This window comes from Malus sylvestris, chromosome 16 (genome assembly GCF_916048215.2).
Source record: "Malus sylvestris chromosome 16, drMalSylv7.2, whole genome shotgun sequence".
NCBI classification, from domain to species: Eukaryota; Viridiplantae; Streptophyta; class Magnoliopsida; order Rosales; family Rosaceae; genus Malus; species Malus sylvestris.
This window is the reverse complement of record NC_062275.1, coordinates 18,026,388-18,053,191: the sequence shown is the minus strand read 5'-3', so window position 1 is coordinate 18,053,191 and position 26,804 is coordinate 18,026,388. Positions and strand designations below refer to the sequence as shown.

At 39.1% G+C, this 26,804-nt stretch overlaps 2 protein-coding genes and 1 long non-coding RNA gene across 5 annotated transcripts in view; all 3 read right to left on the bottom strand.

Moving 5' to 3' along the window:
• Nucleotides 1-3,883: 3,883 nt before the first annotated feature.
• On the bottom strand, nt 3,884-12,437 carry LOC126606771 (putative ion channel POLLUX-like 2). The gene is made up of 24 exons (XM_050274160.1): nt 12,249-12,437; nt 10,879-10,946; nt 10,653-10,771; nt 9,996-10,282; nt 9,848-9,919; nt 8,999-9,074; nt 8,789-8,887; nt 8,555-8,709; nt 8,355-8,459; nt 8,097-8,183; nt 7,865-7,949; nt 7,630-7,777; nt 7,135-7,211; nt 6,964-7,044; nt 6,366-6,557; nt 6,159-6,272; nt 5,614-5,706; nt 5,352-5,475; nt 5,177-5,253; nt 4,978-5,025; nt 4,809-4,878; nt 4,644-4,717; nt 4,389-4,499; nt 3,884-4,314 (listed from the first exon to the last, which is right to left on the bottom strand). The coding sequence occupies exons 1-24, from the start codon at nt 12,338-12,340 to the stop codon at nt 4,213-4,215; spliced, it is 2,556 nt and encodes an 851-aa protein (XP_050130117.1). The 5' UTR covers nt 12,341-12,437; the 3' UTR covers nt 3,884-4,212.
• A 4,916-nt stretch (nt 12,438-17,353) lies between these two features.
• Nucleotides 17,354-26,804, bottom strand: part of LOC126606786 (uncharacterized) — a 57,478-nt gene continuing 48,027 nt past the window's right edge. For 2 of the 3 annotated variants that reach the window (XM_050274178.1, XM_050274177.1), the window contains exon 2: nt 17,354-17,862. In XM_050274178.1, the coding sequence (XP_050130135.1) occupies nt 17,447-17,862 (416 nt within the window). In that variant the 3' untranslated portion in view covers nt 17,354-17,446. The remainder of the gene's footprint in view (nt 17,863-26,804) is intronic. The other variant, XM_050274179.1, reaches the window with a different exon arrangement.
• LOC126606797 (uncharacterized) lies at nt 22,155-25,825 on the bottom strand. The gene is made up of 2 exons (XR_007617374.1): nt 24,810-25,825; nt 22,155-24,542 (listed from the first exon to the last, which is right to left on the bottom strand). It is a non-coding gene; the product is annotated as an uncharacterized LOC126606797 (long non-coding RNA).

Below are 26,804 nucleotides of genomic sequence, written 5' to 3'. Positions count from 1 at the left end.
AGACAGCTGGAAGTCAGCGCGCAAAACTGACTAGACAATCAAATTAGACAGAATGCAACATGAATATAGATATGAAATGCACATGCATGAACAAACCTTTTGAGGTTAAAAGTGCCACATCTTGAACTTTAATCCAACAACAACATCCCATAAACAGAGTATAGCCTAAAACTATATTGAGCATGTGTGTGGTTCAATTACAATATTTGACTAGGAGAGCCAAAGCTAAAGGTCTTGACTTCACAATGACCATATGAGATTATTCAATGTGCATAGTATGTGGATATAATGTGCATGTGTTGTACATTTAATGCGCATGCGTTGTATACAGAGGGCGATTATTATTAATTTACTTTTGTAATGGTATTGTGTGATTTTATTTTTGAATTCTTATGTAAATAAGAAGTTAACTTTTTGTCATGGGAAGTTGCACCATTTGAATGACCATTTTTGTTATGGGAAGTTGCACCGTTTGAATGACCCTTATTCATCATCTATTTAAGTTGTCTTGTGGGTTTGTGTTTCATACAAAACCACAAGTTCAATTTATATCCTCCAAAAAAAAAAACTAGAAGTTGAAAATGATGAAGAAGGCCGCACCACCTCTTCCTCTACGCAATCTATTTTTGACGATGTTCTTCTCAAAATTCTCATCATCATTGCTTCCCGTTCATTAAATGACCTCTTTTCGGTGAATATGGTATCGAAGAAGTTCAAGGAAATAGCTGATGACCCTCGCATCTACCAACACATCAATATTATAGACTTCGAGACCGTCAACCCACTTAGATCATGTTGCACGTCTGACAAAGTCTCAAACTTCATCAATCGTTGCATCTAGTGCTGCAACCTCGAGGCCTTCTACATGGTGGGGATGCGATACTTCTTCCAAGATAACAAGGAAGAAACTGAAATTCAGCGGCATAAGAGTGCAATCTCGGAGGGCCATCAAGTAGCAACGTAAGTGTACGGTGCAATCTTTGTGTGCCACAGTCGGATTCCAAGCAAGAAGGGCTCAAACTTCTATATTCTCTCAACTGTCACAACCCAGGACAATTGAGTGTAATGGAATGCTGAGAGAGGTTTCGGCTATGTTTGTTGGGTTTTTAGGTGCATAGGGAAGTAAAGGCCCGAATCCTAAATCTTTACCACGACAAAGCTGCCATTAAACCTTGTAACGATTGTGGAAGTCCACAGGGTCCGATCACATTGGGTTGCATATGACCATGAAAAATTGACTACATGTAATGCCTGTAGATGGCAGCATGAAGTGAATATATTTTGTGATATATTATGTAGTAGAGATAGGTACTAAGTTTGTTTTTTAGTTCGTTTAATTTTGTTGTAATCGCAGCATTTAAATTTTAACGCAGCCTTTTATTTTCCTTTAGTCTTTCATGTACTACTAAATTTGTAATTCTATTGGACTTTATACTTTTAACTTTTTCTTCATACAGATACATAAACAACAAGCTTTAAAAACTAGGCATAATTACAAAAAACTAGCCCAAGGTGTCATCGATCTATCTTGCCGCCACTTTTTCCCACTCATCAATGCTTGTCCATCTTTTATTATTTTCTTTGGATATTCTGCATGAATGACCGACAAGCAAAGAAAATGCACATTCCATGCACAACACATGCACATTATATGCACACAACATCTTCATGTCCCCTAAACGAACCCAAAATTTACAAATAATAGTCAATGATAGGTCTCATAGGTTTGGTGTGTGGTTGGGTTCTCGAGGGTTATCTTAATTAAGAGTGATGACAGTTGGTTATTGTGCATGCATGGTTGGGTTGTAAAGTCTCAACCACCTTATCTAGTTGTTTATTGTGCATACACAAACAAGAAGCTTAAAAAAATAGGCATAATTAGGAAATTGTACATGAAAGACTTTTGAGTTGCATAAGAGGTGGTGTATTTATTCATGCTTGTCCAAGCACAAACCACCTCATCTAGTTGCAGAACGATGAAGAAAGGCAGAAAGGCACAACGACCTTAATTTTCATACAATCTCTTTCGAACAAGTTTCTTATGGAAATACTCACCACCAAGGTTACTTTAGGCTTCCTTCGTTCCTTATATTCAACAAAAATGGTGTGTAAGAAGTTCAACCAACTTGCCAAACATGACCACATCTTAGAACACATCAGCATTCAGAGATTTGAAAGGGTCGACTCATTGACTTCACAGAGGAGACATGAAAAAGTGTACAAGTTCTTGGAACAGTGTAGGGAGTGCAACAATCCTAAGGCCCTACGCACCCGAAGGATGCGATGGTACTTTCGATACGATAATTCTAAACTTGGAATTGAGTCTTTGAAGACGGCGATCTCCAAGGGTCATTAAGCATCAACATACATATATGGTGCAATATTGGTGTGCCACATGGGGTGAAAAAGAGAGAGGCCTCAACCTTCTACATTCTCTCAGAAATTGGTGAGCGTAATGGAGTGTAGAGAAAGAGCTCGATGGTTTTTTTGGTCAATTCGAGTGGACAGGGAAGTTAGAAGTAGAATAATAAAACTTCACGAGGACAATGTTGCTGCCAAAGCATGCAGCGATTGTGGAAGTGCACAAGGTCCTTTCACAATCTAACCCTATTGGGATTTCTGGTGCCATGACAAATTCAGTAGCTGTAATTCGTGTAGATGGCATCAAGAAATGAACTTTTTTTTGTGATATGTTAAATGGTTTTAATAGGGACTTGATTTGTTTTTTTTTCCTTTACTTGCCTACAAATTTAGTTCTCATGTACATTTTGTTAGTAAATGGAAAAGAGAGAAGTTTTTGGTAACATTAACAATGTTTGCTTTCTTAAATGAAAAAGGCATGAACAAAGCATGCTTATGCCTCCAAGACCCGATGTCATAGGTTCGAATTATATAGGGCGTGTGATTCTGTGTCGTTGTTAATTGCGTTATGTCAAAATTAAACTACAATAATTGAGCACAAACCCAAATTTGACCTCTTTTATGCATCTCGTGTGCATACAGTGTATAGTTTTCTCGAAAAAAATTTGAAGCCAAAGCTAAGAAATATTTGACCCCAGCCATAGAACCCACGAACTCACAAAATACAGGTAAGGCCAAGAAACCCAACAGCCATAAAACATACGAACCCAGAAATTAATACTCATAAATATTGCACTTTGAAATCAAAACCCATAAACAAACCTTTAAAAAAATTTAAAAAAAAAAATTCTCCAAATATCGTAAAGAAACCTGCATCACTTGTACTGGGCTTTGGCTCATGTTGATTCATCTAATCCCACCTGCAACCTTTATGAGAGCTTTGGTGGATGAATTATTATCCATTACACACCAAGCTTTTGGGATTGTGAGTTGGGAATTGTTTAGATGCGATCTGAATCTTGGGTCACTAGTTTGAAAACAGAGGAGAGAGGGGATTGGTGAAAGGATGGCTATCAGTGAGAGAAAAAGGGTTGCCGCTGGTGAGGTGGGTTGTTAAATGGTGAGTGCATCATTAGGGTTCTTTGATAGAAAGAGAGTAGAGAGAAAGTAGAGAAAGAGTAGAGAGAGAGAAATAAAAAAAATGGGAGGAAATAACCCATTTATATACGAGGGCAATTAGGTCATTTCAAGATGTAGGAAAATCCTATTTTTGTCCAGCGATTGTGCATGGCACGTGCATGCTTTGTGCATATTAAAAAAAAATATCCTATTTCTGTTCCAAAATTAAGAAAATATCCCATTTTGGGGTATTTCCTAAATTTTCATTACAATTATTAATCAAATTCCCAACTTGAATTAAAGTACAAATATGATTGGTGTGTATAAATTCAGGGCACAAATTTGATGCACCTAGCATTATTCTAAAGACAATATCAAGGTATGGTAACATGGCAAACAATGCTTCTTGTTGTTAATCCAATATTCTTGGAGGGGGTGAATACTCAACCTCCAGATTTCCTTTATTGGACAAATTTCCATGAATTTGTGTGTTGCCTGCATCAATGTTACAGTGTTTCACATCAGAAAAGAAGCTAATACTGCAAAACATGAGTGCTAATGCCGGTTCTATGGTACAAGCTCGGAGAACATTTTCACCGTCAAAACATGAGTGCTTCTACTTAGCATGGGATTCAGACTTTCACGACCAAAATTTGGTTGATCGTTTCAACATGAAATCATATAACACTCAACAGCAACGAAAACAATGGAACAGGCGACCAAATGAAGAGTCTACAGAACGATAGGTTGTTCTCCTTCGAGTTCAGATATAACTATCAACGAATCTGTCAACTCAAGGGAGAGGGGTTCGGACTTGGGAACTGGATTGATAACCTGCACCGTGACATAAGATATGAATGAGATGTCTAAACCAATTTCAGAGCCGAATCAAATCAAGATGTTTTTACCTTCTTGTTGTTTTTCACATAACCTATCGCCACTTCTTTCCGCAGTTGTGCTCTTTCAGAAAGCTCAAAGAACGAAGGGTTCTCTCCATCTTTAATATAGAGGCTGATATCCTGTCGGAACAAAAACAGTCAAAGTTTAAATATACGGTTTTAACAGATATCAACCCAAATCCTGTAGCTGAAAATATAAAAAAGACAACGTCCAACCGGGATCAAAATCATAGCATAATAAAATTCAGGATTCAAGGTGCTTACCTTTATGTATATTTCATCACCCTCGGCGTTAAGAATGTCTTTCCACACTTCATTTAGTTCACTGTTCTCAGCAACTGATATGCACAATCAAATAATGACTTGTTATTTTGGAATTTGACCATTATATATGTGGTGAGAACTAAGTTTAGTACAATGCTTCAATACCTTGGGCTGTTACGAGGCTCATTACTTCCTCTGCGGCAATGTAAGTCAGGGACGGCTTAATTCTCATGATCTGTGTTGATTTTGGGGTGTATGATAATTAATAATGTTAATATGGAAAAATATTTGATAGAAAAATCATATTCATTGAGAAAAGTCTGCTGCATCGTACTTGTTTGCCCAAATTCGAGTCCACGATCTCTGCAACAAGATTCTGTACCTGCAGTACACCACCTTGTTACTTCCTTTGTCTGCTCTAGGTGACAATTATGACTAAGTTATTGTGAAAACTATTTAATTAATTAAACAGAGAGTTCGAAATTTTACAAAATTGGAAATGAGGTACTGATGTTTAAATGAACTTGACCTACCTTTACACCAAGTTTGTTGCAAATATTTTCGGCAAGAAGAAGAGAATACGCAGATTGCTTGTCTGCCCTGGTTGGATCTGAAGAGAGGGTACTTTAACGCAATGCAACCAAAAGGTAATTGAAACATCATAAAACCAAGAAAAGAGAAGGGAGGGGGGAATTCAAGTGTGTTCACCTCCGAGAAGCCATTCTCTATCGGATGTTACAACCACCGACAAGGGAACATCTTCGTTCTTCAATGAATTATGGATATGCTTGATGGTATCTTGTAAGGTTTCAAAGTTCAATGGATTTCCAATCTGCAGCACATTGAAAAAAATGGAAGTTTTGAAGGGCAAAAAAGGAGACTTCCATAGAAAACTAGTATTGAGAAAGAAAAGAAATCCATAATGACACCAGAAGGTTCCACTCTCTAGGTTGAAAGAGTGAGGCAGTACCCGATGAGAAACCTTGATGTGTTTGAGTTTTCCGTGTTCAGAAACTTGTCTTGTCCTTGTTCTGTCATCTAACGGTACATCTGACAGAATTTCCTGCATATATAAAACAACGATTCCTGGTTGTGAAGACAAAAAATTCTAGTATTGCTTAGTCTCTATCATGCTTCCTCAAGGTGAAGAAAATTGCAATAACATCCCAATTGATTTGTTGGTGATTTTGCCGCCTTCACATTACTTTGGAGTACATTGCAGCCACTTAATATAACTACCTCTTCACGATTTTATCACACATGTACTTGCGTAAGTAACAATGTAGGTTTACTAATGCTTTACGGATCAGGGAAATTGATATATTAGCAATTTTCACCTCCTTCTGTTACTTTGGAGTACCTTGCATCCATTTAATATAACTACCTCTCCACAATTCCATCACACATGCACTTAAGTAATTAACAATAAACCTTTACTAATTAGAACATTGTTTTACAGTTCAGGGAAATTTGAGTATAGGATCCACAAAGAGTTCCAAGCGAATTAGAACATACCACGACACTGCCAGGTCCAAGATAATTGTCATATTCTTCAATCATCTCTACGATGTCAGGGCGCCATCCAAGCAGAAGTATAAATTCTTTTGGTCCCAGATTATAATCTGAAGCCTGCATTAATAAGAACAAATTTATTCAGAGTTGGAGACCAAATCTATCAAGCCCTGGTGGCCTTCAAGCAATTATGTCTTAGTAAAGTTGCACCTTAGAGCCTGGTTTCTTGGGACGCCTGACAATGTTCTCAAGTCGTGTTTTCACCAGTTGCAAGGAATGCGGGTGAGTACCACCGTTTGTTTCTAGATCATCCAAACTTTGATCAGCGCCTATTTCTTTGACAACATTCGAATAAGTAACATCTGGTGTCTTACTCCCATTAACAGGTGCAATGAATAATACCTACAAGACGAAAGTGCACAACGTTAGGAGCTCATAAATAAAAATGATGGTTAACCACAATCCATTCAGCCAGCAAAACAACATAAAGCAAATACCAAAGCAAATGAAGCAGTCACAGAGTGAATCGCTCAGGTTTCGATGATCATCATAGTTTCTTTCTTCTATTTTGCAATTATCAAATTTTACGATACTTTTGTCTAATTGTCTACTCATGGTAAATAAAAACAGGAACTGGGAAGTAAACAATCTAATCAACCATCGGTGTGTACAGAAATTTACAAAACAAAACTTTAACAAACATTGTGTTTATGATTCCATTTTTCACAAGTCAAAAGAAATCTCAAAGTTACTGGTGCTTGTTTTAGTTCGAATTAAAAATGTAAATTAAGTCCAAAACATCTCATACTTTGTCAGTTTCCCGCAAGATTTCACTGTCATTGGGGTGGAAGTCTATCTTCCCGTTCCTATAAAGCCCACAAACAACTGCCTGAAAGGGATATCCAGTCATAGAAATTCCAAATCAGCCAACCGCAATAAGTTCTTCACTAGCAGAATTACATTTGGCAGATGGTGTTACCTCTTGAAACCCATGTCGTAACCTCCTATACTTGATCCCCGCTAGACTTGGGAAACTGCAAAGATTAAATACATTTTCTGCACTGAGCAGAAATGATATCAATTAGTGTGCCATCTCAGAAATGATCAGAGAGATGGTTCCAGTTGCCTAATAACCAACATGACATAGAAATAATTACCGTAGTAAAAAGAACAACACATGACTTGGGTTGACAGGTCTAATTTCTAGTTACCGCCTAAAGATTTCAAAATGATATTTGTAAAGATAGTAGGGCCTCAAGGTATAGATTTATTACCACAAATAAATGCACAACTGATAAAATGAGAAATTATCATTACAGCAATAACATTTCATCTGTAACTTTCCGATTGTTGGTCGTTAATCATATGTCCTTTTGGTAATGCATAAAATTAACTTTGAGGGTTCAAAAATAGAATTTCATAAGCATCATCACGAGAAAATTAGTTATTTCTTCAAAAGAGACTTGTACCATACTTTGATAATTAAGCAAGTGCCTGTAGATCTTTATGAGTCCCTTTTGACGAGAGCATTGAACAAATAATTTTGATGCACCATTTTCTACAGGCTCTACTTTTAACCCTGAGATCGACTTTAAGAGCTCACACGTATTGGAACTTGAAACCTGCATTCATTTGGGAGGGAAAGTTTAACATGGTTTTAGCACACTTTGTAATAAAGTTTAGTACGAAGACACAGATTAGTGATATACCTCAACAATTGTGGGGACAGATTCCATGTTAGGAATAGGTTGAAGAGCCAGAACAGACAAAAAAGCATCGGTGTCAACTTCATACCTAAACAGATGAGGATGTGAAGTCAAAACACGTTTGAGAGAGAAGAAATTTGTAATATACTAGGAAATTCCAAAGAAACTTTAACAAAAATCTTGTATACTCTAAGATGATCTCTAACATAGAAGTAAACGTTGATCAAGTTCTCACCGGTCACCCTTCGTTGGCAGTATAATTATTGCACGTGCCTTGTTGGCAGCGGCTCTTTCAAATGATTTTGTTAAACTAAGGCTGCAACTGTAAGAGTAGAGCCTCAATGTAAGAATCAGAAGCACACAAAGTCTCTATTTTATTATCAAATCCAATTACCTATTACATCATTTATTACTTTGTTAATTTTTATATTCATTGCACCGAGGCCTTCCAAAATCAGACAGAGATGACTTAGATGATTTCTTATAGCTGCACCTCTTTGAAAGGATATCAATATGAATAAGATCTTTGGCTAAATTGTCCGCGAGCTTGTCCATCTGCTTTCTTGGGAGATCGGACATAAGAAGAATTTTCTGCCTCCTGTGAACATGTAAGCAAGACAACAACACAAGCCAGTAATTTAACCACACAATCCTGATATAAGAACCTCTGTCCGAGTACAAGTATTAGATTACCTAGCTGTAGCAGTACCTAAGCGGACAGCAAATTCATGATACTTGTTTAGTTGCTTCAGTATGAACTGAAGATGACTGTTCACTCCACAAATAATGATATGATCAGTCTCCAGAACTTGTATTTGTGCACCCTCTCTGAGCCTGTACATATTGTTCTGTGCAAATCATGGCCATAAGGATGCTGTTTACATATAAGTTAGATGTACGATAATGTTCCATGATTCAAGAACTTACCCTGAACTGTTCAGTCATTGTGGTCAACAAGCGAGAGTAAAATAATATGCCCCATATTGTAAGAACAAAACCAATAACACGTTCAATGCGTGTTCTTTGCTGCAGTGTACATTGTACAATACATGTTATTTACAATCATTTAAGAAAATACAGAATGAGCGAAAGCTTATAGAATGAACCAAATGATAAAAGTAGAAAACGACATCACACTTTTAGATGTGTTGATGATGAACACAGACATGCCCAAGCCTCCCAGAAGCAGTCCTCCAAAGACTCCTTACTACCCCTGTGTAATTTGAAATGCATCCAGATTGTAAACAAGCATTAGGAATAAATTCATTTAAAAATAACACCATTAATAAGACTGCTGAACCGTTACAATATCAAATAATTGTCAGCCCACATCATAACAGCTTCAAGTTTTTTGGAATAGTGTGATAACAACAAACTTTCTAATGATATCAAAGCAGGAAATCCTGGTCAAATCATGCAAGTGTAACCAATATAAGTTGAATTCCACATGTTGGCCTTTAATGGTGAAAAAAGGCCAGCATTTGACAGGGAGTGAGAATATAAAATAATCGTTGGTCTAAGATGCTGAGATCCTTGTGAAGAAGATGGATAGAAGAGACGAAACCATATTCTTTCAGTAATTCATTTGTAATAGACAACGATTAGACCCCAAATGCTTAAGCTGTTTGGGAATTGGTCAACAATGTATATCAATCTAACACCGTCCCTCACACAAAACCCGTTCTTGCTTTGCATGTTGCCAGGCAAACAGAAAGAAAAATATAGCTGAAACCCCACCCTGCACCAAAAAAGTGGTGAACGGATTGAAGGTTCCACATCCAGGACCTCCTGCTACCAAAGCTCTGATACGGTGATACCATATTAGAAAACTTCAGCTGTTATGAAATGGGCCATCAATGTATATCAATCTAATAGTCTAGACACCAAGAAAAAGATTGCTATATAATGAACTACCATAAAGCAACATGAAGCAGAATATGCCAGAGAAAGTAATTCGACCTGCTCTTAGAAAGGATTATAGGTTACCTAAAGTTGTAGAATAGGAAACCACCAATGACAACAAATGAGAAGCATGCTACCAGGAGCACCAGAAAGAACCTAAAAACATTTACAAAAGAATTTAGCCAAACGAGAACAGTAACTTTGCAAAGCTCTATCCAAAATCTTCACTTACGTGGCAACATTTTTCTCAAGTTGGATGTTAAATAGATACAGTAACCGTGCAAAGCTCCATCTAATATCTTGAAGTGAAGGAAAAGACACATCCAACCGAAGAGGCACAGGTTTATTCAAAGAATTAGAAACACAGGCAAAGGGCAAGGTGGCAGCCCCGAAAGTTTGAATGATATAGGGAAGTTTCGCTTGGACAATCTTGATGAAAGTATTAAAAATACTTGACTGCACCAGTCTAATTGGGAAATATAAGGACACCAATCCCATCGTGACTTTAGTCAGGTGAACCTGCAAATACAGCAAATTCCGTCAAGAAATTTACTAAATACTAGTAGAGCCATGATATGAATAAAATGCAAGATCTGAAGCCAGCAGGTTTCCCCGGAATTAAAAGATTCAGAATATAATGAGTTTATTCAAGTTATCATGGATACAAATAGTTGATAACAGAGAGTAAACGGGTGAATCCACTAAGTAGAGGAACCTCAAAAGGGGTTTAAGCTGTTATCCGTTTTAATCAATTCTAATTCAGCAAAACCAATTTGTTCTTATTTTTTCACATTAAAAAACAATTATATCTTATGCAGATTCATCCATCTAATGCTCTCGTTAGAAATTGAACAGATAAATAAAAAAAAATTCTATCTAATGCTCTCACCTGAGAAATATTAATTGGGTCTGCACTAAAGAGTTTGTCATTCGAATCGTCTGCAACATTTATATACACTGTGGAATCTAACTTATTTTCTGCCCTTTGAGAACTGGCCTCACATTTTCCTGTAAAAAGAATAAACAGATGTAAGATATCCCTAGTGAGTGATCAAAATATAAAGCAGAATATCAATGCATTCACACATGATAAAGCATACAAATAACATTCTCACCTCTGTTGAAACTACATGCATGTAAAGACGGAGATTTGATCCACCAAAAGTGACATGGCATTAATTTCCTGTTAAGTATCATATCAAAGTTAGCATCATAAGGCTCGTGTACACTAAAACTCAGGATAACCGTGCATCAATATTTGCCCCAATGTATGTATCATAACTAGGTTGCACAAATACAGACATCAACAACTGTATTCCAAATTACAATTTCCGTCAGTTACAGAATATGGAATTTATCACAATCTGCTTCAGATAGAAATCGGAAAGCTTTTCATACATAACACCATATGCTGCTTACAAAACTTAAATGTGATAACCGTGCATCTTGGTTCTGTAAATACCGAACAGATGATAAGGGCTTATGAAACAGAGCTCAACCCGGAGAATTTATGTATATGGCGTCGGACATTAACTGACTGTTTTCATCAGTAAGCCATTATTGTCATCAAACTCCTACTCTACAGGAGGAACACATACTTTTAAATAGGCAACAGCACGAGAAAGGCATTAGTACTAGTTAAAATAATAAGGTGGTTTAAGCAGACAATTTCCTCGAAGATATGCAGGAGTTTGAGCTAAAGTATTTAGAATATCAGAAACCAAGTATGTCAATCTGCAAAGAAAAGGCGTAATGAATCCAGATAAGTCCTCACGGAAAGTACTCATCTTTTGATCACTCTCTCTCCGCCATTAGAGCCGGTAACATTGTAGGTTCAATTCCTGCTGCCGGATGTGAAAGTTCTCCCTTAAGGCTGGGTTGGGTTCCTCAGGTGAGGGGTGCAAACGTTATCCCTCTACTTCAAGCCCTACCCATCCAGGTACTAACACAGAAACTAAACTTCTAGGCAACTGAGCCAGCCCCTTTATCTACCAAACTTCAAACTCCAACAAGTTCACACTTGTATCAAAAGAATTCGGCACTACCCAACAGTTGAACACCCGAAATCTCTCAATTCGCATTACAATCAACAGTTGAGAATTTCAAGTACTACCCAGTTCACAAATACTTAGGAATCAGAGGAACATATAAAATCTACCAAGAAACAAAGCATGAAACTTGAAGGTTAACAACAAACAAGTACCACTACCAAGTGATGGGGTTCAAATGAATTGGTTTTCAGGACCAAGAGTGCAAACCTGGACCAAATTCGGACGCTAAAGAAACTAACGTTCGGATTCATACACGAAAATGCAACTCGAACTATAGTTCAAGGACGTTTGCCACAATTAGTCCATTAACCAATTAACAAAATAAACCCTTTAAAACCCATATGAATGCCAATGCCATAAAACAACCAAAAAATGGCATTAAAAAAAACACTCACTTGGTAATTGAAATGATGAGGGAATGAAATTCTAAATACCTTTTTGGGGAAGAAAAACGGTTGGAGACGGGAACCCGAGAAGGCAAAACGCAGAGCTGCAAGCTGTGCAGCTGACTACTCGGAAGAACCATGTCTGTGACAGTCACAAGTGTTTTCCGGGAGTTTTGAGGTTTCAGAAGAAGGAAGGAAACATTAGAGACTCAACGGAAACTTCAAACAACACAAATGGAAGTTGGAAAAAAGAAACAGAAATTTGGGATCTTTCGGGGAATCCAACGTGGACCACGTGGCGTAGAGAAATTTTTTGTTGCGACGATAATATGTGTTTTTATGTAAGTAGTGAAAAATTTTATTTTTGTTATTAATTTTTTAACACATATATTTTATCATTTGTATAATGATTATCATTTCGTGTGCCGATCACATTGAAAAACCTTTTCGTCCCTCCCAAAAATGTCATTTGCTTTCCGATGCTTGCTTGCAACTACAGTGAACAGTCGTTGTCAAACCTTTTGTCGTCGATTGATGATTAATTTCAGTACCATTAAAGCTTGTGGATGGAGATGTTCCAAACAAGAACACCAATTATCAATTATTTGATGATATTTCTTACAATATCGCTGGAATATCAAATTTTTTAAATCAAACAATGTAGTTGTAAATAATTACATTATTAATTAAATGCTGATTAACGTGTTTATTTCTTATTAGTGAGACATTATTTGATTTAAAAAATTTGATATCTCTAACACTATCCCGAAGATTATCGCCAATAGCGGTTTTTAATTTCTTATCCCGATTTCATCTACAATCAAACAATATATCAGCATCTCACATGAATAACGTTGTGTTTTTACCTGGGGATACTTGACATTGAAAGTGTGGATCTCAACACGTGAATAACCTCAAAATCAATTAATAATATTAAAAGTCATTCAAGTCAATGTTATGTGGTTGAAAAGGATGCAAGTATAATTTCATTTTCTAATATAAATCGACTTTATATGAACAAGTATTACCAATGAGACACGGAAATTTGATGGAAAGGATTTTTCTTTTTTTTTTTTGGAAAACCTCGACGGTACGAATAAAGTTTTATTGATGACAAAAAATTATAAAAGGTATCTCACAGTGATAAACTGGCTTCTTTTTCCATATAGTTCTGGTACTGCATGAGTCATGAGCTAGTAACATAGTTTTTACACAAGGATCAAATGGTACACAAAATCATAGTCACTGGCCCTAAGATATGTGTCTATAGGGATTGGAAGCTCCAACTCTTTGCTCTCGCTTTCCATTAGACCCTTTGAAATTTCTGTACTATTATTTAAGAGAATGGTTGTAACTTGTAAGAGAATTTTACTAACCATTGTTGTGTGTGAACGCGTGAGACTAGAGATTAGTGATTACTTGGTTAAGGGAAAGTGAGGATGGAGAACAAAGACAACACAAGAAGCAATGAAAGTGGGGCAAGTGGTGGAAGCTGAATCCAATTGTCCTGGCGTGAAATCTATCATCAAAAACTACAAATACAATAAAAATGAGTTGAACAGATCAACATGTACAATAAGTGCAATTCCACATCCGCAAACATTTGCTTCACGTACTTGCTTCACACAAGTGCTTAAGGTTTTACACTGAAAAATACTTTTGTCAAGCTTAGTAGCGTGAGTTTCTAACTAAGAAATAATTAAAATGATTGATGAATTGAAGACCCAACTCCGCCGTGTAAGTTTATCTTACATTGCCGGTCCCAAGCCCGGATAAAGGAGGAGGGGGAGGGCGTCAGGTAGTCGACAGCCGGCACTCCATGATCACGTCGAATCTTTATGAAAATGAATCCAGAACGAAATCGCGCTAAAGCTAGGGCGTCACCCGTAAGTGGCGCGCTGTGTGGCCCGAGCACAGTGATAAGTGAGCAAGGGTCGCTGTATCTCCATCGGCACCCGGATGCAGTGTTAAATGAGCAAGGGGGCTATAGAAACTTCTTTTCGAACGACTCCACTCAAAGTTGTTTGGGAGCATATGCTCCTATCAACTTTACACGGGACACACAAAAGAAGTACTTTGATCCTATTAGACGGGGAAGGGCGAAGAAGCTAGGACAGAAGGGTAGAGTTCAAGAGAGCAAAATGCGTTTAGGAACGTGGAATATAGGAACATTGACGGGAAAATCTATGGAAGTAGTAGAAGTTATGGTGAGGAGAAGGATAAATATTATGTGCCAACAAGAAACTAAGTGGGTTGGTCGTAAGGCAAAGGTTTAGAAAACTCAGGGTTTAAACTATGGTATTCGGGCACAAATAGAACGAGAAACGGTGTTGGCATCATCGTGGACAAGACCTTGACACAAGATGTTGTAGATGTCAAGAGGGTAGGAGATAGAATCATGGCAATCAAGATTGTAATAGGACAAGAACTTATCAATGTGATTAGTGCGTACGCACCTCAAGTAGGGTTGGATACGAGTTCGAATGAGAAATTTTGGTAAGACCTTGGAGACTTGGTGCAAGGAATTGCTCAGACGGAGAAGTTATTTATAGGAGGAGATTTAAATGGACACGTGGGCAGGGAGACAGGCAACTATGGAGGTTTTCATGGTGGCCATGGTTTTGGGGAGAGAAACGAGGATATCTTGGATTTTGCAATGGCATATGATCTCTTCTTAGCCAACACCTTCTTTAAGAAGAGAGAAGAACATGTGATCACCTACAAGAGTGGGTCGTCAAAAACACAAATAGATTTTCTTCTAATGAGGAAAGGGGATCGTATAACTTGTAAGGATTGCAAAGTTATACCAGGAGAGAGCGTGGCTAATCAACATCGCTTGTTGGTGATGGATGTACATATCAAAAGAGTGAGAAAAAAGAACAAGACTTGGAAGTGCCCAAGGACTAGATGGTGGAATCTAAAAGAAGAAAAACAAGCCATTTTCAAAGAGAAAGTAATCACCCAGTGTGTGTGGGATAGAGAGGGGGAAGCTAACCAAATGTGGGATTCCATGGCTAGTTGTATCCGAAAAGTAGCAAAAGAGGTATTAGGAGAGTCCAAGGGCTTTGCCCCACACCAAAAGGAATCTTGGTGGTGGAATGAGGAGGTACAAACAAAGGTGAAGGCTAAGAAGGAATGTTGTAAAGCCTTATACAAGGATAGGACCGAAGAAAATGGTGAAAGGTATAGAAAAGCGAAGCAAGAGGCGAAGAAAGCTGTGAGAGAAGCTAAGTTAGCGGCTTATGACGATATGTATAAGCGACTAGATACCAAAGAAGGAGAGTTGGATATCTATAAACTAGCTAGAGCAAGGGAAAAGAAGACAAGGGACCTAAACCAAGTGAGGTGCATCAAGGATGAGGATGGAAAGGTTCTTGCTACAGAGAACGCGGTTAAAGACAGATGGAAATGTTATTTTTATAATCTTTTCAATGAAGGACATGAAATGAGTGCTTCTTTAGGGGAGTTGAGTAACTCAGAAGAGTGTAGAAACTACTATTTTTATCGTAGAATTCGGAAGGAAGAAGTGGTTGTAGCTTTGAAGAAGATGAAGCATAGAAAAGCAGTAGGCCCAGACGATATACCAATCGAAGTGTGGAAAGTTTTGGGAGAGACAGGTATAACATGGCTCACTGACCTTTTCAATAGGATTCTGAAAACGAAGAAGATGCCAAATGAGTGGCGAACGAGCACTTTGGTGCCTATCTACAAGAATAAGGGCGATGTACAAAATTGCATGAACTATAGGGGTATTAAGCTAATGAGTCATACAATGAAGCTCTGGGAGAGAGTCATTGAGCATAGATTGAGGCAAGAGACACGGGTTTCGGACAACCAATTCGGGTTCATGCCAGGGCGCTCAACCATGGAGGCAATCTATCTTTTACGAAGATTGATGGAAAGATATAGAGATGGGAAAAAGGATTTACACATGGTCTTTATAGATTTGGAAAAAGCGTATGATAGGGTCCCAAGAGACATTCTTTGGAGGATTTTAGAGAAGAAAGGAGTACGAGTAGCATATATCCAAGCTATACAGGATATGTATGAAGGAGCAAAGACTGCCGTAAGAACTCATGAAGGACAAACCGAAAGCTTTCCCATAACTGTAGGATTACATCAAGGTTCATCCTTAAGTCCTTACCTTTTTGTGTTGGTAATGGATGAGTTAACAGGACATATTCAAGATGATATTCCTTGGTGTATGCTTTTCGCAGACGATATAGTGTTGATAGATGAAACTCAGGAAGGGGTAAATGCAAAGCTTAACCTTTGGAAAGAAGTGTTGGAATCTAAAGGTCTTCGCATAAGCCGATCAAAGACAGAATATATGGAGTGCAAGTTCAGTGCAAATGGAGGCCAAAACGAGTTAGGGGTGAGGATCAGAGATGAAGAAATAACAAAGAGTGACCGTTTTCGTTACCTAGGATCTATCTTGCAAAAGAACGGAGAATTAGATGGAGATCTCAACCATAGAATACAAGCTGGATGGATGAAGTGGAAGAGTGCATCAGGCGTGTTGTGTGACCGCCGTATGCCACTAAAGCTCAAGGGAAAATTTTATAGGACGACAATAAGGCCGGCGATGCTGTATGGCACAGAATGTTGGGCGGTGAAGCATCATCACGTACACAAAATGGGTGTAGCGGAGATGAGGATGCTTCGTTGGATGTGTGGGCACACGAGAAAGGATAAGATTAGGAATGAGGATATCCGGGGTAAAGTAGGAGTAGCCGAAATTGAAGGAAATATGAGAGAAAATCGGTTACGGTGGTTTGGACATGTGCAAAGAAGGCCTACTGACGCTCCGATTAGAAGATGCGACTATGGGACAGAGGTTCAGGCCGAAGGGGTAGAGGAAGACCTAGGAAAACTTTGGAAGAGACCCTAAGAAAAGACTTAGAGTACTTGGATCTAACGGAGGACATGACACAAGACAGAACACAATGGCGTTCTAAGATTCATATAGCCGATCCCACTCAGTGACTTGGATTTTCCAAGTCTCCAACCGAGAAGTTTTCCTCACTCGGGAAATTAAGGGAACACTACCTCAACCTACATGCTCCACTCACAAAGCTTCAACATACAAGCTTCAACAAAAGAAAATTCAAAGAACTTAGCGAAGAAGGCTTTGGTGTATTTAACACAATACGTTGAAATGAAGGAAAGCTTATTTATTGATATCCCCGATAAGTTACAAATATGTACATATACTTGAGTCAAAATAAACAAACAAGAGGGAGCCTTCACAAAGGTTGCCTAGGAGAAGTCTCAGCAGTCGGTAGAGCCCCAGGAAGAGAAGGCACCGGAGGGGGATCATTCGGAGCCTCAGTACTGGACAGAACCCTAGAAGGAGGAGGCATCAGAGGTTGATCATTTGGAGCTTCATTAAGCGGTACAGCCCCAGAAGACGAAGGCAATAAATGCCTTTGGAACAAACCCACAAATCTCTGATGATCAAGTAAAACCTGACCATCAGATTCCTTCATCTGGTCAAGCTTCCTCTTCATGTTTGTAGCATAGTCATGTGCGAGCCGGTGCAACTGTTTATTCTCATGCTTGAGCCCTCTAATCTCCTGTTTGAGACTCATCACTTCAGCCGCCAATGATTCAACTTGGCGGGTTCGAGCAAATAGACGTTGGGCCATATTAGACACAGAACCTGCACACTGAACACTGAGAGCCAGAGAATCCTTAATAGCCAACTCATCAGACCGTTTGGAAAGTAGTATGTTATCTTTGGGAGTGAGAAGGTTCCTGGCCACTACCGCAGCGGTCATATCATTCTTCATCACGGAATCCCCAACGGTAAGAGGACCAGTAGGGGAGACGAAGGATGGGCGCCATATGTTGTCTGGAGAAGGCGAGGCTGCCTCTTCAACAAGGTTCAAGTCAAAACGACGGTCGGAGGGACCAGACATTTTCAAAGGTGTTGAAGAGAGAAGAGGTCGGACAAATCAAGATCTTAGAAATGCAAGAATGGAGCTTCTACTGGTGGATATTCAAGTGTGCTTTGGAACTTAATGTCAGCCCCTATAAAAATCTGCACTCGACGAAACTTCAGAAATCGAAGAGGCGCCTGCTCAGAAATCGAAGAGGCGTTTGCTTTCTCAAAAGCTGGGCTGCTCAGAGACCACGAGGGTCGATCTCAGAAATCGAAGAGGCGTTTGCTTTCTCAAAAGCTGGGCTGCTCAAAGACCACGAAGGCCTATCTTAGAAATCGAAGAGGCTTGCTTTCTCAAAAGCTGGGCTGCTCAGAGACCACGAGGGCCAATCTCAGAAATCGAAGAGGCACCTACTTTTCCAGCCTTGTCAGCACCTGTCACACGCACACTTAGCTTTGCGGAAATTATGGGCATTCTGTCGAAGATTTCTGGCGAAGTAGAAAGCACATGAATCGTACTGTTCAATCACCCACTTCCCACACGCAACAGTAGCTCATGGGTACCACAGATAACTTTGCCAAATTCTCTGACAAAGTTGAGACACGTGAAGCTTGCAGCTCCCACTACATCGCTCTGACCAAGAAGGGTAAAAGAATAGCAAAGAAACAACACTAACAAAGTTTAGACACATAAATTTTGAAGGTCTAGCTACCATATTATTACCCACAAGGGTAAAGGAACAGTACCACTGCTGGATAATTGGAAAGTCCCGGTGTGTCAACCTCTGTGCTTCGTGGCAAGGTAGACTAGCAAACATGCCCAACCTTTACTCACATTCGAGAAAACACTCCCAACAAGATTGCTTGCTCCAAAATCGAAGAGGCACCGCCCTTCGAATCTCGAGAGCCAGACTCCCAACATGATTACTTTCTAAAAAAAATCGAAGAGAGGGTAAAGGAACAGTACCACTGCTGGATAATTGGAAAGTCTCTGTGTGTCAACCTCTGTGCTTCGTGGCAAGGTAGACTAGCAAAATGCCCAACCTTTACTCACATTCGAGAAAACACTCCCAACAAGATTGCTTGCTCCAAAATCGAAGAGGCACCGCCCTCCGAATCTCGAGAGCCAGACTCCCAACATGATTACTTTCTCAAAAATCGAAGAGACACCGCTCTCCGAATCTCGAGAGCCAGACCCCCAGCAAGATTGCTTTCTCAAAAATCGAAGAGGCATCGTTCTCCGAATCTCGAGAGCCAGATCCCCGACAGGATTGCTTGTTCAAAAACCGAAGAGGCACCACTTTCCCAACTTTAAGAGCTGGATCTCCTTGGATAAAGCTTGTCTGTAATCTTCACACGCAACATCAGCTTTCCAGATACCACAGACCACTTTTTCAAAGTGCTCTGACAGAGTTAAAACATGTGAAGCTGGCAGCTCCCACTACCGTGCTATGACCAAGCAGGGTAAAGGAATAGCATTATTACTTGATGTTAGGGAGACTCCTATATATGTCGACCTCCATCCCCAACGGACAGGCAGACCTGCAAACATGCTCAACCCTTCCTCTTATCTGAGAGGGCACTCCCAACGAAGCCTTTCGAAATATTCAGCTTTCTTTCCCCCCGATAACACCTTTGTAAACAAGCTATACTAGAGCAAGAATATCTCATATCATCAGGGTTAAAAGCAAGAGTATCCCATATCATGCTTTTTCCCTATCTTTTCCTTTGGCCTTGTTCTTACCTGCAAGACAAGGAGAATGAGAGCAATCAGTCAGCACTTGGAATCAAGCTTCCAGCCAGGAACTGACTGCCTGGAACCCCTTACCTGATTACTTACCTGGCATTGCTCTCGAGTACTCATCTTCAACATCTTATGCTTCCAGGGAAGATACCGCATCTGCCTGAGGAACAGGTAGGGCAAGTGAGAAGGATACAAGGAAGCATGTGGAGACAAGCGTAACAGCACACGTGCCGATACATCCACTACTCTGTCAAAAGCAAAAGTATCCCATATCAGCAGGGTCGAACGTACTCTAGATTTGATGGACTTGTTTTGACCCTCAAATTCTTCAGTCGGCCTTATACTCTGGAGGAAACCAGAAAACCCTCCAGCCCAGTTCAAGAATAAGCCTGTGGAAAGTTACTTCTTCAAAAGCAAAAGTATCCCATATCATCTCTTCTCATTTTTCTTCTCTTTATCCTTCATGCTGCCTGCAAGATAGGGAGAATGTGAACAATCAGCCGGAGCTCTGATTGCTTACCTTGTCTGTCACCTCTTCCAGCAGATCCCCTAGCTCGGCGACTTGGGGGACTCCTACTACATGGTTTGAATCGCGCTTGACCAAGCCTGAAACTACAAGTAAGCTTCAAGTGAAATTGATACATTACCTTGTGCATCTCCACCAGTTACAGATACCACCCCTGGATGGAGGAAGAATACTTCCAGAGAAGATGCCACATCTACCTATGAGACAGATAAGGCAAGTCAAGACGATACCACACTCCGGTACTTAGAAGTTTCGTGGTTACGAGATCATTCTCCCACAATATTTCCTAATGTCATTTGTACTAAATCATTCACTTGTACTCACTAAAGGAGAGCTTGAACCTATGTACTTGTGTAAACCCTTCACAATTAATGAGAACTCATCTATTCCGTGGACGTAGCCAATCTGGGTGAACCACGTACATCTTGTGTTTGCTTTCCTATCTCTATCCATTTATATACTTATCCACACTAATGACCGGAGCAATCTAGCGAAGATCACAAAAAGTGACCGTTTTCGCTACCTAGGATCTATCTTGCAAGAGAACGGAGACTTAGATAGAGATCTCAACCATAGAATACAAGCTGGATGGATGAAGTGTAAGAGTGCATCCGGCGTGTTTGTGTGACCGTCGTAGGCCACTGAAGCTCAAGGGAAAATTTTATAGGACGGCATTAAGGCCGCGATGTTGTATGGCACAAAATGTTGGGCGGTGAAGCATCAACACGTACACAAAATGGGTGTAGCGGAGATGAGGATGCTTCGTGGGAGGTATGGGCACACGAGAAAGGATAAGATTGAGAATGAGGATACTCGAGGTAAAGTAGGAGTAGCCAAAATTGAAGGAAATATGAGAGAAAATCGGTTCCGGTGGTTTGGACATGTGCAAAGAATGCCTACTAACGCTCCGGTTCGAAAATGTGACTACGGGACAGAGGTTCAGGGCCGAAGGGGTAGAGGAAGACCTAGGAAAACTTTGGAATAGACCCTAGGAAAAGACTTGAGTACTTGGATCTAACGGAGGACATGACACAAAACCGAGCACAATGGCGTTCTAGGATTCATATAGCCGACCCCACTTAGTGGGAAAAGGCTCTGTTGTTGTTGTTGTTGTTGTTGATTGATGAATTGAAGCCCACAACGATATTCAGCCTGGAATATGCTAAACCCACAAAGATATTCAATTCACAAATGACACCTAGGCCTACCACTCGAGTTAGTAAAGCAACCCACTCTCAAAAGGTAGGTAGCAAAACCCACAAAGACACTCAACCCGGAATATGCCCTAGGATAACAGCCTCTGGCTGCCCAGATCTCACAGATGATGATGTCTTTTCCTACCGTGCTGCTTGGTTTGACGACTCCTACAACCAGTTTTTTGCCCATCGCCCCGGAAACTTTCAAGTTTGAGTTTTGGCATCATAATTTTCCATCTGAGGACAAAGGAGAGCACAACGCAACTTTGGAATGTTAGAATTGCCTTTTGTTGCAAGTTGTTTTAAAGGCTTTATTTATTTTACTTTTTATATTAAGAAAAAAATTTAGCAATGCCCTTCAAACTTTAGACTTTATTTCACAGGATAAAGTGACGCAAATTGTATTTCAGGAAGTATTAAACTAACATAAGAGTCAAAGGTCATAACGTTTGTTTGTAACAAAATAGACCATTAAATTGGTGTGGGATAGTCATAGTAATCAACTACTCGAGTTAGTAGGATAACCGCTCGTTATTGTTAACTACATTGAAATATTTGAGAATTGAAGAGAAGAAAGATGAACACATAGAGTTTGGAGAGAGAGTTTAGAGAGAGAAATATGAGACTTGTATTAACTTGAAAGAATGAAGATTACACACTCTGTTTTATACTAGAAAGCCTAACAACTCTAACCAAATACTAACAAACTTGCTAACTGTATTCCTAATTGTATTTCTAAATGTATTGATGACTTGTACCCTTAATACTCTCCCTCAATCTCAACTGGGGGTATCCCAGTTTGAGATTGCAGCAAAATCTCAAATAGCAAGCACTAAAACATGGACAAATGGACTCACCATAGAGTGTTCTTGTTCCATTGAATGCTTTCATAGGTACTGTGAGTGAGGAAGGAACATATGAGAAAGAGAGAAATCACAGCTTTTGTGATGCTTTCTGATTGAAAAAAGGTTTTGTTGCCCTAAGATTACAGTAATTTGAGCTTGCTTTTGCTCCTTATTTTATTCTCAACTGCGGTCTCCCAGATGTCAAACCCCAAACCAAGTTGGTGGCCAAAGTTTGCTCATTGATAACACTTGTTGATAAAATGCACAAATGCTACTTTCTCATAGTTAAAAACAAAAGTTCTAGAACATTGAACCCACAAACATGAAAGCTACATGAGCTTGAAGAGGTACCACCCAGAAATTCACTAAACTGACAGGTATCTAGAACCTAAATCCATACTCAAGAATTTTAGCCGCTCAAACTAATGTCTACTCCTCTGTAGCTATTGCAAACCAAATAGAAATTTGCACCTTTTGCAGATACAATCCTCCCATCCAAAAAATCCAATATTCCTCATCTCGCATAAGCTTCAATCCAAGAACAGCCTCTTATAAAGTTGTAACACACCTTCATGCCTGTTATAACAATTTCTTGCAGGATTACCTTTTGTGGGATTTAACGTCAACAACATCATTTAACATTGGCTTCAGCCTTTAAAACAAAAAATTAACAAACTATAGTGTGGCATCAGCCTTAACTATAGTACCACGGGATCACCCTTTGGGGATTTTACCAAAAAACAACTACTCTTAACAATGTCATTAGCCTTCACAATTTCAACAACAGAAAATCAACATCTATGTAGGATTACCCTTCGTGGGATTTACCATTAACAACTTCTTCAAACTTCATCGTATAACCGAACTTACAATAGATACATGCTAACAACTGAACTGGTTAGAGTCGACGTTATAGGCTAAGGCAAGGAACTCAAATAGTGCTATAGTATCTGTCAATGTATGATAATCGATGCCTTCGCCACTTTGCAACAACCACTTTAATCGGAATTAGGGCCAAGTTATTTGCTAGGGACTTGAAAATAACCAACATTGCAGGGCTATGCATTCCATTCTATGTCATCAGACCTCATAAAAGAATTGCAATTCATTCCATGTCACAGCCATATTTTCATCTCAAGCAATGCTTCTTAACTACTAGCATCATGCCTTAATCCCAAATTGAACTCTTGTCCAAAATTAATCAAGAAAATGAACACTTGGCCAAGAGATGGATAACCCAAAAACACAATAGTATATGCCACAACTCCTTATCACAAGAATTACAATGTGTCGTGACTGTAATCTTTCTCGATGCATAACAATTTACATGAAACATAACACATACCCATTTCACCAAACTTGTACTCTGGTGCTTTATCATTGATATTTAAACCACCCATCTCATTACTCGTTGACTTCTGTTGCAAACTCTTGAGGTTGGTGGCATAAACCATTTGCCATACCTCAACAGCCCCACTTTGATGACCCGTTACAAACTAGTTCATATCCAACCAATTAGAAAATGAACTACTAGAAACATAAATAATTGAATCAGAAACAATCTTCATTAATGAAAGAATGACTGAGAAGGGATAGTAAAACCTTGAACACTAGGCATCTAAAATCTGCAGTTACATTGTTCTAACATTAAATTTCATTGACGCATAAGATCGAACAGGTGATATGCAATAACCCATTACCCAACAGTGTGAAGATCACATGGCAGCCTCACTAACTACGAAGAAATACATGAAGATGATGGTGAAAGGTAGAGATTGCACCAAAGAGGCTTGGAAATCTGTAGTGGTATAGCTTGAGCACCAAAAACCAACTGTGCAACTAATCGGATACAAAGAATGGTTATTCATTCTGTATGAATACTTTGATGACTTTCAAGTGCCTGACTCATTGATTCGAATTCAACATCTGATTTTATGATTTCCATGATATCCACATCCATTTTCACTTCTTCAAAGTAAAAGACACCCATATCTCCAGTCAATTTTCTCTTCTCCATAATCACTAAGTCTCAAGAATCACTCAATAATGAATAAGCAAATGAAGTACAAACAACAAGACATGGTTGAAGCAAATCGTCGAACACCTGGTGTGCGAAATTACCACGGATATCTACTTGCATCACTAACCTAATCATGAATCCAGAAAATCAGAAGAAGCGACGGAGAAAGCACACAGATTTCAAAAAATTAATGGTTTCGTGCCACAACTTTCACTTCCCAAGCAAAATGGAAAAAAATTTAGAGTACACTACTTCAAAAAATTAACCAGAAAGAACAATTCCATATTTTGCATAATTCAGAATGAACCAAGAATTCACACGGACAAATCCTCAAGAAAGTGAAATTGAACCAAGAATTCAGAATGAAATCATACCCAAACTCCAAATATATCACCTTGCTGAATTTTTCATTGACGAGTAGGATTGAACAAGCAAGAACCCATTAACCAACTGCGTTCAAATCACCCTACGATTTCAAGACTCGCTACGATTTTGAAAACCCAGATATCACTTTATTTCTGAAATCACAAACTGTGCACAAAAGATGAAATAAAAGCCAGATACATAATATTATTTACAGGTACATAATAATTACTTAGGCAATAGCTCTAAAGAGTAAAACTATCACTTACCCTCACGTTCACAATAAGAATTCGACTATAACCTTTGTCTTTCCTAAATGAAATAAAAGCCAAAAGAAAAAACAAAACTTAGTTCATCGCTGTTCATCTTGCTTTGACTGGGGGAGTCGATGATCCATCATCGGAGATGTCAAAAAACAAATCATCACTCTTACACAAGGCATAGACAATATCCACCATGGTTGGCCTTTTTGAAGGATCTTTATGCACACAAGCAATGACAACAGTCACAACATTCACTATGCTCTCCATTGAGAACGACTCCAGGACAAGTTCACTGTCCACCCACTCCCTGAGTTTCCTTGCCTTATCTTCCTCATTTCCTTCCAAAATACTACCAGCACTTGCCCACAAAACATTTCCATCTTCATCAATCGCCTCCTTCCCCGAAACAAGCTCTAATAAAACCACCCCAAAAGAGAAAACATCCATTTTCGTCGACACCCCCCCGTCAGCTAGATACTCGGGTGCAATGTAACCTTGAGTTCCAACAATGTGCATTGTTATGGCATTGCAACCGGTTTTTGCGAGCCCAAAATTTGCTATTTTCGCTCTCATGTTCGAATCTAATAGAATATTGCTGCTTTTGATGTCTTTGTGCACAACCTTCGGCCTAGTGTATAGCAACTTGCAGCCTTGTCTTCCAACTCAATTTTTCACTCTGGTTATGATGTAACCATGAATAAAGAGAACCATTTTCGACATACTCGTAAATTAGATAGCAAGAATCATCCTCCTGGTCTATGCAGAAGCCCTCTAGCTTCACCAAATTGCCATGGTTTACCTTCAAAATTTGAAAAGTCATTGTTTTGTCAATTATAATTCAAAATTGTGCACATAATCACTTACCAATCATGTTTTAAAAGTAATCAAAATACCTTTGGAAAGTAGTTAAAATGTTTGCTAATAACAGTAAATTATGTTGACTTTTGTATTTTAGGTAGGATCCCTAATTGATTGTAATTCCGTGTATTCTCATGTAATCACTTGTAATTAGTTCTCTTTCCATTTATGTTAGGGTTGTAAACCTATAAGTACCTCTTTTTGAGAAGAATATAATACAATTGAAAGCATTCTCTTCTTGGCACTAGAGCCAGGTTAAGAAAAATAATAAAATTATTATTATTGCAATTTGTCCGGAGAACAGAAATCGCCATGCAGCCTATTGTGTCGCGCACTGTGAAACCAGCGAGCGACGCTGTCATTGCTGATCAGAGTCCATAGAAGACCACCGCGCATCCAGTTGTGTACCGTGCCGTCCGACCAGCGAGTGACACCGTCGTTGTTGATCGGAGCTCACCGAACCGATCCTTGCATCCACTCACAACCCACTGCTGCATCACGTACTCACTATGCATCGATCTGATTAAACCGAACAGGAGAGTAGGATCAATCGTGACCGATTCAAGTCGCTTGCATTAGTTGCCGAAGCTAAGGCATATTCTGATCATACAAGTAATGATGGTATGACTTTAAAAATTTCTGCATCTGTTATGAATAGTACATGGATAATTGATTCTGGTGCTACTGAACATATGACTTGCAATTCTAGATAGGTCTAAACCCTAAAACCATCCACCAATACTATACTTAGTGTTGCCAATGGTATTGTTGTCCCCATTATTGGGGAAGGCGATGTCTCCCTCTCTGATACCCTGAATCTTGACTCCGTACTTGTTGTTCCTTCCCTTGACTATAATTTATTATCTGTTGTTCAAATAAATGTCGCCCTACATTGCCTTGTTATT